General features: G+C 40.6%; 1 protein-coding gene across 2 annotated transcripts in view; it reads right to left on the bottom strand.

Annotated features, from left to right (window-relative positions):
* SPATA6 (spermatogenesis associated 6) overlaps window positions 1-15,874 on the bottom strand; it is a 103,459-nt gene that overhangs the window by 9,395 nt on the left and 78,190 nt on the right. For both annotated transcript variants that reach the window (XM_084787077.1, XM_084787078.1), the window contains exon 12: window positions 13,225-13,316. In XM_084787077.1, the coding sequence (XP_084643203.1) occupies window positions 13,225-13,316 (92 nt within the window). The remainder of the gene's footprint in view (window positions 1-13,224; window positions 13,317-15,874) is intronic.

The raw sequence follows: 15,874 nt of genomic DNA, 5'->3' as shown, positions 1-15,874 counted from the left end.
ATGGGAAGTGTTAATGAGCTGGGTGTGAGAGGACGGAGAAATACAGGGAGGTATACCTCAATTCTGAAGACCTTTGAAAATGACATATTGAGACCTGTTATTATAGTTGCTTAGTAGACCCTACAACAAGGGGATGGGCGCCTCTCTCAGAAATCCAGTCTACCAGATAAAAAGCCCAGTGTTAGGTATGAATTACCCCTTTCTCAGTTTGTCCAGAACCCCACTCTCTGCCAATTCCCTCCTCAAAACCTTATAGGGTATTAACTATCACTCTTGAGTATTTCGAAACTTAAGGGCAAGGACCCAGTTGCCACAGATACCATATACCTGAGCTCCAGAGCATGGAGAAATCAAGCTAGCACTAGCCAGCACAATCTCTTTTTTTTTTTTTTCATTTTTTTTTATTAATTTATTCTTGTTACATCTCAATGGTTATCCCCTCCCTTGTATCCTCCCGTTCTTCCCTCCCTCCCATTTTCCCCTTACTCCCCTCCCCTATGACTGTTCCTGAGGGGGATTACCTCCCCCTCTATATGTTCATAGGGTATCAAGTCTCCTCTTGGTAACCTGCTGTCCTTCCTCTGAGTGCCATCAGGTCTCCCCCACCAGGGGACATGGTCAAAGGTGAGGCACCAGAGTATGTGAGAAAGTAATATCCCACTCTCCACTCTACTGTGGAGAGTGTTCCGTCCATTGGCTAGATCTGGGTAGGGTATTAAAAACAAGGACTTCCCGAAATTTGTGGATAAATGGATTGAGCTAGAAATGATCATAATGAGTGAGTTAACCCAGAAGCAGAAAGACTCAAATGGTATATACTCATTTATATCTGCATATTAGCCCAAGGGGCATGTCCCACGAAAGCCTTCACTTACCAGGAAACTGAGACAGAGGAAAGGACATTCTAGTGGGATTCTAGATGAGAGAATCATGGGAGAAAGGCAAAGTAGAAGGACCCAGAGGGTCCTAGAAGCCTACAAGTAAAACATTATGATAGGCAGATTTGGGCACAGGGGTCCCGCTCAAACTAAGGCACCAGCCAAGGACAATACAGGCGGTAAACCTTAAACCCCTACACAATCTCATCCTTATAGGTTTCATAGTAGAGAGGGAAGCTCTAACATCAGCTGTAGAGCGGGAAGGCTCTGTGCACACGACTCTGTGAGAACAATAAACCAACGGTCTGACTCAGCTATGAGCTACAATAAGGACTGGCCTGGCAAGGTATGACCACTCATGTTGCAGTTGCACAAATGAATATTACGGGAGAAGCCAACCACTTTCTGACTGAATTTAAAATGCTCCAACATTGGACTCGTATCTGGCACTATCGCTTGGGCCATAACCTATGGCTAAACAGGTCATATTCCCTAGCAGAGAGCTGAATGCCATTACTCTTCTGAATGGACATAGTAATCAGCTGTCCTTTAAGTTCCTATCTTTATACATACAGAGTAGTGTATTTTCAAACTCTACCAGGAAAACTTTTTTCAGTAGATAGAGAAAAACACCGAGGTTCACAACTGGTCAACATGCACAGAATAAGACTGTGGAGTGCTCAGCTAGAGCTGTATCATGGGACATCTGTATCATCTGTTTAACACCTCTTTCCAAGGCTTAGGTATCACTGTGGAAAAGAAGCAGATTCTAAGATCCAGAGGTAGTAGGTAGTAGGTGAACATCTAAAGTAAAACAGAATTTGCCAGACATGACACACCCATCACACAGGAACTCACAGCAGCTGTGACAGTCTGACACTTGCACCAGGACAGCCAAAATCCCAGCATGGATGAGTGGTGCTCACAAAGTCCCATCCATAGCTGAAGAGCTACTGGCAACTTGTGGCTGTTGGAAAGGGTATGGCCCTGAGAGGCTAAAGGTGCTCTATTAGATGACCCTCCATCCACGAACATACAGATTATCGTAAGAGAACTCAGTGGATTTATAAAACGGAGTACATAACATTTGGAAGTAAAAGCAGAGGTGAAGGAATAGTGAATGGGAGAAAAAGGAATAAGACTGTGTGTGTGTGTGCGTGTGTGTGTGTGTGTGTGTGTGTGTGTGTGTGTGTGTATAAGTAAAGGTCTGAATTGTAAAATACCGAAGACCTCATTGAGCACAATGAGCCTTAATATGAAGTCTATAGAGAAGTGCAAACACAAACATCAGGATCCCAAGCACAGTATTATTTATCTCCAGATATTCTAGAACCCCCTATAAATTGTGAACAACTGAATTAATTTTTTTAATTGCTGTGTATTATTGAATTTAAAATGTGGGTAAGGCACTAAAAATCATATCATAGAAATGGGCTTTTAGAACAACTTCACTTCTTATTTTATCAATAATATGCTTAGCACCTGTTCACATATCGTTCAGTAAATCTCTGCTACGTGTTATAAATACTGCATCAACTGGCTTCAAAGAAGGGATGATATTATTGTAGTATATGCAGCACATATTTCCAACAAAGTGACTATTTACTTGAATAGACAGCTCTTTATTGAACTGTGATATTGCTATGCAGAAAAAAGACAAAAAAGGACAGAGGCAAAGATAAAAGAACTAAATAATTTCAACTATTAATAAAGTATAGGGGGGATTCCAAGATGGCGCCGACCAATAAGCCGCGTATCTGATCTACTCCGAGAAGACCAGGGACATAAATAGAGAAACAGATTGCTGGACTTTGAGAACTGTAGGTGAGTGGGGCCCCAAAGACTGCAGTCCAAACAGGGGGCCCACCCCCCTCCCCGGGGACAAACATCCTGGAGGTGCAAAACGCACTCCCCAAACTCTAGAACGGAATCCACATGCAAACTACAGCTGCATAGAAAGCACCGACTCGCTGTTTGGGGAGGGATTTTCCGGAGACTCTAACCAGGAGTCTCAATGAAGAGGGGAAATCTGCCCTAGGATTCCTCCTTCCACACCACCCCAAACTGCAGAGATCACCCTCCTGGGGCGAGTGGAAACGCCAGCGGAGGGTCCCAACAGGTGGAGGGACTGCAGCTCGCTGGCTATCCAGGGCCCAACCTAACACCAATCATAGTGGATTGAGCCTGCAAACAGCGGCAGTGAGAAGTCAGCTTGGAACTGCTTCCACAGACATATCAGGAGACGTGGGTCTTGCCTAGAGCGATAGCTGAGCGTCAGAGCCCGGCGGGAAGACCTGGTTCCGACCCGCGGGTTTCCTCCAGACCTCTGCACCGCGATTGTGCCTACCCAGCCAGTAACAAGGCACTGGCCCTGCACTCCCTGAACTAGAGAGCCGATCCGGGGCCCTTGGCCCGACCAAGGCAGGCACTCTCACATTATCGGGAGTCGAGACTTGGGTGGGTCGTGTTTGCAGTGTCTAATTGCTGACCCAGAGCATTAGTGGAGCATCAGAGCCCGGCGGGAAGACCTGGTTCCAACCCGCGGGTTTCCTCCAGAGCTCTGCACCGCGATTGTGCCTACCCACCCAGTAACAAGGCACTGGCCCTGCACTCCCTGAACTAGAGAGCCGATCCGGGGCCCTTGGCCCGACCAAGGCAGGCACTCTCACATTATCGGGAGTCGAGACTTGGGTGGGTCGTGTTTGCAGTGTCTAATTGCTGACCCAGAGCATTAGTGGAGCATCAGAGCCCGGCGGGAAGACCTGGTTCCGACCCGCGGGTTTCCTCCAGAGCTCTGCACCGCGATTGTGCCTACCCAGCCAGTAACAAGGCACTGGCCCTGCACTCCCTGAACTAGAGAGCCTATCCGGGGCCCCTGGCCCGACCAAGGCAGGCACTCTCACATTATCGGGAGTCGAGACTTGGGTGGGTCGTGTTTGCAGTGTCTAATTGCTGACCCAGAGCATTAGTGGAGCATCAGAGCTCGGCGGGAAGATCTGGTTCCAACCCGCGGGCTTTCTCCAGAGCTCTGCACAGCTTTCCTGCTATTGTGCCTACCCACCCAGTCACAAGGCACTGGTCCTGCACTCCCTGGAATAGAGAGCTTATCAGGGGCTCTTGGCCCAAACAAGGCAGGCAATCTCACAATATCAAGAGACAAAACGTGGGTCTTGCTTGCAGTATCTAATTGCGGACCAGGAGCGACCTTGGTCCCTCCAGGCATAGAGTTCTGGGAGAAGGTGAACACCTCTACAGGGTATAGAGACAGACCTAAAAGACAGCTACACCTCCAGAAGATCTGATTTACCTGGGATCTTGACTACAAAGCCACAGGAAGGACAGGCAGCAGAGATCAACCTACACAACCAGAACGTCTGTGTGTGGACCTTAATCTAGGTCCCAAAACTGCTGATCTGAATCACAGCAGTAAAATCCAAAGAGAAATCTACTTTGGATGACTCAGCCGGGAGCCCACGGTGCAGAGGAAAATCACCAGAAGGGAAACCAGATCAACTACCTGTTCCACGGAAATACTCCTTGATCCCCACAGGCAAGAGCACCTGACCTATAATCAGTCATCAATTAACCACTCTCAACCAGCGAAGGTCACTACAAAATATCTTCCAACATCAGAGACATCAAAATGACAAGAGGACAACGAAAGAATGCTAACAAAAACCAAAACAGTTTGGCACCTCCAGATCCCAGCATTCCCAATGAAAACAACCTGGAGAACCTAACAGCAATGGATAGTCAAGAAAAGGACCTCAAAGCCCTAGTGAAGACAATGATAAAGGAAGAAACAATTAAAATCTGTAAACAATTGCAGGAGGAGGCAAACAAGAGGGCTGAAGAGTTAAAAGAATCATATAAAGAGGCATTTGAAGAATTTCAGAAAAATATAAATAACCAGATGAAGGAAATCATTAAAACAGTCCAAGACATGAAGATAAAAATGGAAGCTATGATACAGGAACACACAGAAGAAAAACGTGATCAAGAGGCATCAAAGAAGAAAACAAAGATCTCAGAGGTGGCATTATCTAACAGATTGCACGAGATGGAAGAACGAATATCGGGACTTGAAGATACAATCGCAGAACTGGAATCAACCATCCAGGAAAATGCTAAATCTGAAAAGCTCCTGACACAAAGCATTCATGAAATAAAAGATAACATGAAAAGACGAAACTTGAGAATAATAGGGATAGAGGAAAGAGAAGGCAACCGACTCCACAGTCCAGAAAATATCTTTAATCGAATAATAGAAGAAAATTTCCCCAATTTGAAGAAGGAGATGCATACGAGCATACAAGAGGCCTACAGAACACCAAACAGAATAGACTTGAAAAGAAAATCTTCCCGTCACATAATAATAACAACGCAAAATATACAGAACAAGGAAAAAATATTAAAAGCGGCAAGAGAAAAAGGCCGAGTAACGTATGAAGGCAAACCTATCAGAATTACTCCTGACTTCTCAGCAGAGACCATGAAAGCCAGAAGGGCCTGGACAGGGGTTCTGCAAACCCTAAGAGAACACAGATACCAGGCAAAACTACTATATCCAGCAAAATTATCAATAACCATTGATGGTGAAAACAAGATATTCCATGACAAAAACAAATTCAAACAGTACCTAGCCACAAATCCGACTTTACAGAAGTTACTAGAAGGAAAACTCTACCCCAACTGGTCTACAACCAAAACTACATAGGAAATGGGTAACTATACCATTGCAAAATCACAACCTCACAAAATCTTGACTCTTACAAATACCAAAAATGAAGGGACTTACCAATCACTGGTCATTAATATCTCTCAATGTCAATGGTCTCAATTCTCCAATAAAAAGACACAGACTAATGGAGTGGTTGCATAAACACGACCCAACATTCTTCTGCATTCAAGAAACACATCTCAACCACAAGGACAGACATTGCCTCAGAGTAAAGGGTTGGGGGAAAATATTCCAAGCAAATGGTCACAAGAAACAAGCTGGGGTAGCCATTCTAATATCTAATAAAATAGACTTTCAACCAAAATTAATCAAAAGGGATGAGGATGGACACTTCGTACTCGTCAAAGGTAAAGTCAACCAAGAAGACATCACGATTTTGAACATCTATGCTCCAAATACAAGGGCTCCCACATTTGTAAAAGAGTTATTAACAAAGCTTGCCCCACTTATTGATACCCACACATTAATAGTGGGCGACTTCAATACCCCACTTTCACTCAAGGATAGGTCTTTGATTCAAAAACTAAGCCAGGAAATAACCTCATTAACCAATGTCATGAATCAAATGGATCTAACAGATATCTACAGAACTTTCCACCCAAACGCAAAGGAGTATACCTTTTTCTCAGCACCCCATGGAACATTCTCTAAAATTGATCACATAGTTGGTCACGAAGCAAACCTCAACAGATACAAGAAGATTGAAATAATACCTTGTATCTTATCAGATCACCATGGTCTAAGGTTGGACTTCAACAACAACAGAAATAACAAAAAGCATACTAACACGTGGAAACTAAACAACTTTCTACTTAATGACACATGGGTCATGGAAGAAATAAGGGAAGAAATTAAAGACTTCCTGAAACTCAATGAAAATGATGGAACAACATATTCAAATTTGTGGGACACACTGAAAGCAGTGCTAAGAGGAAAATTCATAGCACTAAGTGCCTTTAAAAAGAAAATGGAATCATCCCACATAAACAACTTAACAACACATCTGGAAGCTCTCGAAAAAAAAGAAGCAGAAACACCCAAGAGGAGTAGACGCCTAGAAATAATCAAACTCAGGGCTGAAATCAATAAATTAGAAACAAAGAGAACAATCCAAAGAATCAACAAAACCAAGAGCTGGTTCTTTGAGAAAATTAACAAGATAGACAAACCGTTAGCCAACCTAACGAAAAGACAGAGAAACACTATCCAAATTAACAAAATCAGAAATGAAAAGGGAGACATAACAACAGATACTGAAGAAATACAAAGAATCGTAAGAACCTACTTTAAAGGCATTTATGCCACAAAATTCGAAAATTTAAGGGAAATGGACAAATTTCTCGACCGATTCCATTTGCCAAAATTGAACCAAGACCAGATAAACAAATTAAATAGCCCTATTTCGCCTATAGAAATAGAAGCAACCATTGATAGTCTCCCAACCAAAAAAAGCCCAGGGCCAGATGGCTTCAGCGCAGAATTCTACCAGTCCTTCAAAGAGGAGTTAATACCGATACTAGTCAAGCTATTCCGAAAGATAGAAATGGACGGAACATTACCAAATTCCTTCTATGAGGCCACAATTACATTGATACCTAAACCTCACAAAGACCCAACAAAAAAAGAGAATTTCAGACCAATTTCTCTTATGAACATTGATGCAAAAATACTCAACAAAATACTCGCAAAGCGATTACAACAGCATATCAAAGACATTATCCACCATGACCAGGTAGGATTCATTCCAGGCATGCAGGGATGGTTTAACATACGGAAATCCATCAATGTAATCCATCATATAAACAAACTGAAAGAGAAAAACCACATGATCATCTCTCTTGATGCAGAAAAAGCATTTGACAAAATCCAACACCCACTTATGTTTAAAGTTCTGGAGAGATCGGGAATACAAGGCACTTATCTAAACATAATAAAGGCTATTTACAGCAAACCAACAGCCAACATTAAATTAAATGGAGAGATACTCAAGGAAATCCCTCTAAAATCGGGAACCAGACAAGGCTGCCCTCTGTCCCCATATCTCTTCAATATAGTTCTTGAAGTTCTAGCCAGAGCAATAAGACATCAAAAGGAGATCATGGGGATCCAAATGGGAAAGGAAGAAGTCAAATTATCCCTATTTGCAGATGATATGATAGTGTACATAAGCGATCCCCAAAATTCCACCAGAGAACTCCTGCAGCTGATAAACACCTTCAGCAAATTGGCAGGATACAAAATAAACTCGAAAAAGTCAGTAGCCTTTCTGTATACAAATGACAAACAGGCAGAGGAAGAAATTAGGAAAACTACTCCCTTCACGATAGCCACAAACAATATAAAATATCTAGGAATAACTTTAACCAAGCAAGTGAAGGACTTATTTGAAAAAAACTTCAAACCTTTGAAGAAAGAGATTGAAAATGACATCAGAAGATGGAGGGATTTACCTTGTTCATGGATCGGGAGAATTAACATAGTAAAAATGGCCATCTTACCAAAAGCAATTTACAAATTCAATGCAATCCCTATCAAAATACCTACAAAATATTTTGAAGATATTGAAAGATTAATTCTCAAATTCATATGGAGAAATAAAAAACCCAGAATAGCAAAAACAATCCTATACAATAAAAGATCCTCCGGAGGAATCTCCATACCTGATCTCAAGCTGTACTACAGAGCAACAGTAATTAAAACAGCATGGTACTGGCAAAGTAATAGGCTGGTGGATCAATGGAATCGAATTGAAGACCCGGAGATGAACCCACACACATTTGCTCACTTGATTTTTGACAAAGAAGCCAAATCTATTCAATGGAAAAATGATAGCATCTTCAACAAATGGTGCTGGTCTAACTGGATGTCTACATGTAGAAAAATGCAATTAGACCCTTATTTGTCACCATGCACAAAACTCAAGTCCAAGTGGATTAAAGACCTCAACTTAAAACCAGAGACATTAACTCAGTTAGAGGAAAAAGTGGGGAAGAGCCTGGGACACATAGGCGCAGGAAACAACTTCCTGAACAGTACACCCACAGCCCAGGCCTTAATGTCAACAATTAATAAATGGGACCTTATGAGGCTGAGAAGCTTCTGTAAGGCAGGTGACACTGTCAAGAGAACAAAGCGACAGCCTACTGACTGGGAAAAGATCTTCACCAACCCTTCATCTGACAAAGGTTTAATATCCAAAATATATAAAGAACTCAAGAAATTAAACACCACAAAACCAAACAACCCAATCGCAAAATGGGGCTTAGAACTAAACAGAGAATTCTCAACAGAGGAATATCAAATGGCTGAGAAACACTTAAAGAAATGCTCATCCTCGTTAGGCATCAGAGAAATGCAAATCAAAACGACACTGAGATTCCATCTTACACCCATCAGAATGGCTAAGATCAAAAACTCAAATGACACCACATGTTGGCGAGGATGTGGAGAGAGAGGAACACTCCTTCACTGCTGGTGGGAATGCAAACTAGTACAACCACTTTGGAAAGCTATCTGGCGTTTTCTCAGAAAAATGGGAATAGGGCTTCCTCAAGACCCAGCTATCCCACTCCTTGGAATATACCCAGAAAATGCTCGAACACACAACAGGGACATATGCTCAACCATGTTCATAGCTGCTTTATACACAATAGCCAGAACATGGAAACAGCCTAAGTGTCCCTCAGTAGAAGAATGGACTAAGAAACTATGGTACATTTACACTATGGAGTATTACTCAGCTATTAAAAACGAGGAATTCCCGAAATTTGTGGACAAATGGATTGACCTAGAAATTATCATAATGAGTGAGTTCACCCAGAAGCAAAAAGAGACAAACGGTATATACTCACTTATATCAAAACACTAGTCCAAGGGATACGTCCCATGAAAAACCTTACTTACCAAGAAAGTGGGTCAGAGGAGAGGACATCCTATTGAGACTTTAGGCGAGAGTAGCATGGAAGAATGGGGAAATAACAGGACCCACAGGGTCCTGGAAACCTACAAGAAGAACTTTATGACAGGCAGATCTGGGTCCTGGGGTCCTCCTCAAACTAAGGCACCAGCCAAGGAGAAATAGGCAGTAAACTTCGAACCCCTACCAAGACCTAGCCGACGAACACGATATTCTCCACTGTTGAGTGGAGAGTGAGATCTGATTTTCACGTGAACTCTGGTGCCCCTTTTCTGACCATGTCCCCTGGATGGGGAGGCCTGGTGGCACTCAGAAGAAGGATAGCAAGTTACCAAGAAGAGACTCAATAATCTTAGAGCATACATAGGGGGAAGAAGTCTCCCTCAATCACAGACATAGGGGAGGGGAGAAGGGGGGAAGTGGGAGGGAGGGAGGAATGGGAGGAAACAGGGGAAGGGCTAACAATCAAGATGTAATATGAATAAATTAATTAAAAAAAAATAAAGTATAGATGACAAATTACATACATGTTTTATTGACGCCTATAGTATATGAATAAAAGAGAAATGTTTTAAGCAATTTGGAATGGACTAGGAAGAAAAAGGATTATTGGTGATTAATTTAGAAAACAAATGTGAACCATTTGAGGCTTGGGTAGTTGTGGTTTTTGATTTTTTGTTTTGTCAGTTCAAATGAAAATCAAGCTTACAGCTCTCTACACACAGCTAATGACTCAGTTCTCATAAACTGTCTTCAGATAAAATAAGTATATACACATCTATACATAATACACATATTTACATAAAATGGAGGTCTGAAAATGGATACACTAAGCAAACAATAGTAATTCTAAGAAGCAGCCAGGTGGTTACACGTGGTTTGAATGAGGATGTCCTCTATACTATCCAGCACTGGACACTTGGCCGCAGTGGGTGCTATGTGGGGAGTTTGGGTGGTGCAAACTGACTGAACGCAGGATGCTACTGAGGGTGGGCTTTATGAGTAGAGCACAGCTACTTCCATTCCTCTCTTTCTGCTGCATGCTTGAGGTTGAGGGTGTGAACACTCAGCTTCCTGCTTCAGCTGCCATGCCTGCCTATCGTTGCCATGCATTTCCACCATGATGACTCTTATTTCTCTGGACCCATAAGCCCAAATAAATAGTTTCTTCTATAAGATGCCCTGATTATGTTGTTTTATCACAAGAACAGAAAAGTGACACATAAGTAACAAAATACAATGTACTACTTATACTTAAAGAATCAGAACTGAGAAAGATTTTAAGATGCTGGTATGCTTAGCACTTTAAAGTTGTAACATTTGAGTTTGTATGATTATAGGTATTTTAGATTGTAAGATATGGGCTTTTTGTCATACAACTCAATAAATAGTTTCTATCAAGTAAAAATCACAGTGAATAAAACATGCAGAAAAGTCCTGAGCATGCTGTACATGCTCTAGACAATGGATGGATGGAGCGATGGATGGATGGTAGGAGGAAAGGAAAAGACTCAGTCTGAGGCTTTAGAACAGATAACAAGGAACGGCTATATTATGGTCTGATAACATTGTTTTAGAAATGCTATTCAAAAGTGAATCTTACAAACCATTGTATGTATCAATAAGACTTAGAAATGCTTCTCAAGCATTAATATGCACCAGAGTCACTGTCACAGTTCAGGTTGCTGGGCCACTGCCCAGGTTCCCAGTAGAATATACCTCAGGTGGAGTCCTTAGACTTTGGATCTTTAAGAGGGGATGTAAATGTTTCTAATATGAACCACACTTGGGAAGCATTCAAAGGCATAGTACTCTTAAACATAGTCAGTAAGTACAGGGAGAAAATGCTATGTTGCCATCTTCTATCTCTTTTCAGCATTAGCCAAAAGTCGGCTCATAAGGATACACTAAAGACTAGTTACTCATAAGTCAATTATTTTTCTTCCTTAAGGAAAAAATTCTCAAAATGACTTTCTAGCAAGAAAACCTTTCATGACTTGCTCTGAGAAGGTGCCTACTTCTCAGTCCCACTTAACAGGAAGCATGGGAATTGAAGATGAACTAAAACAACACACTGATACCTGAGGAGGAGTTTCCAGGGCAAATATTTGAAACAATCCTGTAAAAGATTCTGAAGGCCTGACTGACCCAATCTTTGGCCCAAGAATGAACATAAATGAAGGACACCAAAAATGAGCACAGAATTTAACCATTGAGCCATTTCTCCAGTCAAGTTAAATCTTTCATTTCTGAAGCTTTTTAATTTTAATTTTGCTTACTTAGGGTTTCTGACTAAAAAGGTTCCCTCCTCTCAGTTTGCACTGAGTTGGCAAAATACTAGTTGGCATAGCAATCTAGAGAAGAGTGTTTTAAGAAAGAACAACAAAGGAGAAAAGGCTCTGCATAAATTGTGTGCTTTGAACCTGTTTTTTTCCTCTTTTGACTGTTTTACTTACAAATCTACCTACAATAAGAGGCCCAGGCTACCTCTTGACTGTTAGGTAATGACGTTGGGAAAGGAGATCACACTCATATGCCATGCCCTCACATGTTAATAGAGGTTCCAGCCAAGCTTACCACGGAAAAGATGAGAGATTTTGGTGCAAATTCCAGATAGGAAGAAATTAATTCCACTTCATAGAGAATAGTCCCTAAAAAATTTCATAATGAAAAACCCATAAAGTACTCCATGGTACGGCATCAATGATGACTGCAAATACCCATGGTTCATAGTTTTTAATTTTGCATCTTATGGCCATTTGAACAGAACTTTGAAAATAAAATTTGCTAGTATAATCTTTCAAAAATATTTTCATTACTAATATCCCTGAAATTTTAGAACAGATTTCTTTCTTCCGTTACTTTGAAAAGAGTAACTTGTCTAAAATTATTATGGAAACAATTTTTAGTTTAGGATAAATGTATGATGAAACATGTGGATTTGCTGACTAGTCAAATAAATCCCAAATGTATCATCATGAGTTGGCCATTTGTATGTGTATATGAATGTGAGTGCATGTGTGTGCGTACGAGTGTGACCACACATGTGCAAATGGATGAGCATGTGTGTGTCGAGGCAGAAGTCAATGTCTGGTGTCTTTCTCAGTTGTTCTCCACCTTATTTGGAGACAAGGCCTCTCACTGAATCTGGAGTTCACCAATGCAGGTGCACTACCTACCCAAGAGGTCCCGTAGACCCTTCTGCCTCTGCCCTCGCAGTGCTGGGATAACAAACACAAGTGCACAGCTGGATCTGTTTTCTGCCCCCAGCACGGATCTGGGGACTGGAAAGTCAGGTTGTTTCCAGTGCACCGCAAGCTCTTTACTGAGACATCTCCCTACCTTCCGAAGTGTTTTTATTTTAAAACAACAACAAAAGCTTCAGTAATAAAAAGCTTTAGCTGAGCTGGAGGGCTGGCCCAGTGGTTAAGGGTGCCTACTGCTCTCGCAGGGGACCCACGTTTAGACCCCAACACCAGTGTTGGGGGGCTCACCGCCATCTCTAACCCTAGCTTCACGGAGGTCCCGTGTCTCCAGACCCTACAGGCATGTGCACTCACACACATACCCACATGCAGACATGCAGACCTGTAACTAGAAAAATAAAACTAAAATCTAGAAGAGAGAGCAATGTGTGATTTTTATGCTAGCTATGAGAAAGATCTCCATACACAAAAGCAAGTCCATACCTGTATTCAGGGTCACTGTCATAGGCAGAGTCTCTATATAGAAGACCTCGTTTCATTTCCAGTTCCTCATCTTTCTCTGTGTCTCTCTCATCCTGAAAAATTAAAAGATTTCCATTAGATTTGCATCCCTTCCAACATGGTGGCTACGATTCTGCAGAAAATGCCCCTCCCGTCTCACTGAATCAAGTACTTGGATATCCAAGGAAAGAAACTGTGGCGAATGCTTTATTTCTCAGTAACATTTTTAAAGTTATTTCTCTTGTTTTTAGATAATCCTCCCACATATCCCTCATCATTTCCCTTTCCCATATATGTATAAGTATATATATTAAATATAACCTCAATCTGTATAATGTTACTTATATACATGTTTTCAAAAGAGCACATTATTTTTATTCTAACTGGGTTGTACTGGTTAGTAAAGACTATGCGTTCAGAAAATACTTTATAAACAGTGAAAAAATGGTAGTGGATGTATCAAAATATGCAAGTTAATAAAGCCATATATATTTTTATATAAATTCCAAAAAGATTATTCTTGTACTGGTTAGTAAAGACTAGGCATTCAGAGGATACTTTATGAGCAGTGAAAAATGGTAGTGGATGTATCAAAATATGCAAGTTAATAAAGTCATACATATTTTTATATAAACTCCAAAAAGATTATTCTTGCCTTCTGAGGCATAAATACTAATACTTGAGAAAATTACACACAAGCAAGCATGCACCCGTGATTTACAGAAAAGATTTACTGATGATAGGCCAAAATGATAAATAAGAAAAAAAAACCTGAAATGTGCGTTAGTTGGCACAAACACACAGAGCCAGTGTGCCCATGCTTAACTTCTTCTAGATAGTAGGGCATTGGAAACAGGGTCATCTGATCTAGTTTTGCAAGTGTAATTGTCACAGTCAGTTCACAAGTGTGTTTCCTATAATTTCATATTAAATATTGTTCTAACCTTGGCCATCACCTCTCACTCCTTTGACAACATGAACAGAAGTAAAAAGAGCAGGTAATGGAAACACACAAGGAATAGCATTGGCGGAGAAATGGCCCATCCACTTCAGGTAAAAAAAGACAATTATTGCCAAAACACCAGTGAATAATAAACAATTAAGTTAATCCTTTTTGAAAATATACATATAATTTTAGCTGTGAAGACTTTTAGGTTTTATCATTATGAATAATTCCATATGTTTCTATTGGTTCTTTACTTTTTAACATTTTTTTTCTACTATTAAAAGAGTTAAATTAGTTTCCTTTTATAGTTAGTGCCTAAGTAAGTATTTAATCATCAGTTTTCAAACTTCCCATTAGGGCTTTTTCTTGATTGTCACATAGCCAGGTGACAAAGATTGACAAATGAAAAAATAAGTAGAGGGGCTGTATTAAGGGGTTTAAGAACACGTTGCTAACACCACTCACACAGAACACTGCCCATCTGGATCAAGTATGGCATGGCGGGGAATTCTGACCCTAGAGACAAATCAGACTGCAATACAACATGGTTCCCTTCTAGTTTTCAGACTACAAATAGGAATATTCATCTCATGTATATACAAACAAGCCAGAAGGATCTGACTAGAAAGAGTGCTCAGAAAGACCATGTACAGATACAGCACCTATTACTGAGACGGGTGAAAGGAGACAGGCATACAACAGTTACTTTTAAATTTTACCATGTACGGCCCTTGTTAGATCTCTAATCTACAGAAATATAAGATGATCAATTTGAGTCAATAAAGTTATGAATAATATATGGAATCAATAGAAAAAGCATAAAGAGACAACCCCCCCTCATAAAAACATACACAAATTCCTTGGGGTTAGGTGGGATAATTTATAATGGCTATTTCTGTTGCAAACTAGGAAAGCTGGAAAAATAGACACCATTTAAGACATTGGGAGCAAAACCAATGATAATCACAGATGTTCAGCTATCAGAGAGGCAACCCTTTCAAAAGTGGGCTTACAGTGTGCATCTCTTTTTCCTGAAGCATTTTAAGTATATCCAGAACGACACCTAAATATTAAACACAAGCAGTGCACCTGGAGCCAGGATACCCCTCACTGCTAAGAAAAAGTAAAAATGACAAAGATGCAAATACAAACATATTTGAAAAACTGAATTTTAGGAGATATGCATTTTAAATTATTACTTGTGATTAATAGGATCAAGAAAATTGGTGGGAAGTTGGACAAACTGAACATACATTTTAAGAATTTCAGAAATGAGTCCATGAAGATTAAAAAAGATTTAAAATTAAAAACATAGTCAGTGAAATAAGCAATTTAATAGATAGGTATAACAGCACACTAGAATCAGTAGAATTTCAAAATTAATTTAGTTTCAAATTAAGTTGCCATAATAAAAGCAAGCATACTGATAACTGCAAAGAGTCCAGGGCTCAAGAGATGGCTCAGCTGTTGAGAGCACTGGCTACTCTTTCAGAAGACCCAAGTTCAGTTCCTAGGACCCACAGTTAGCTTACAAGTCTGAAAGTCCAGTTCCTCAGATTTAACACCCATTCTGGACTCAGCAATAACCAGACACGCAATGGTATACAGACAAATACGAAGGTAAAACAGTCATTTATACAAATTAATACAAATAATATTGAAACTTTAAAAAGAGAGTTCAAGAAA

Source organism: Acomys minous (genome assembly GCF_964271855.1).
Source record: "Acomys minous genome assembly, chromosome: 6".
Classification (NCBI taxonomy): Eukaryota; Metazoa; Chordata; class Mammalia; order Rodentia; family Muridae; genus Acomys; species Acomys minous.
This window is presented reverse-complemented; position numbering and strand designations above follow the sequence as displayed.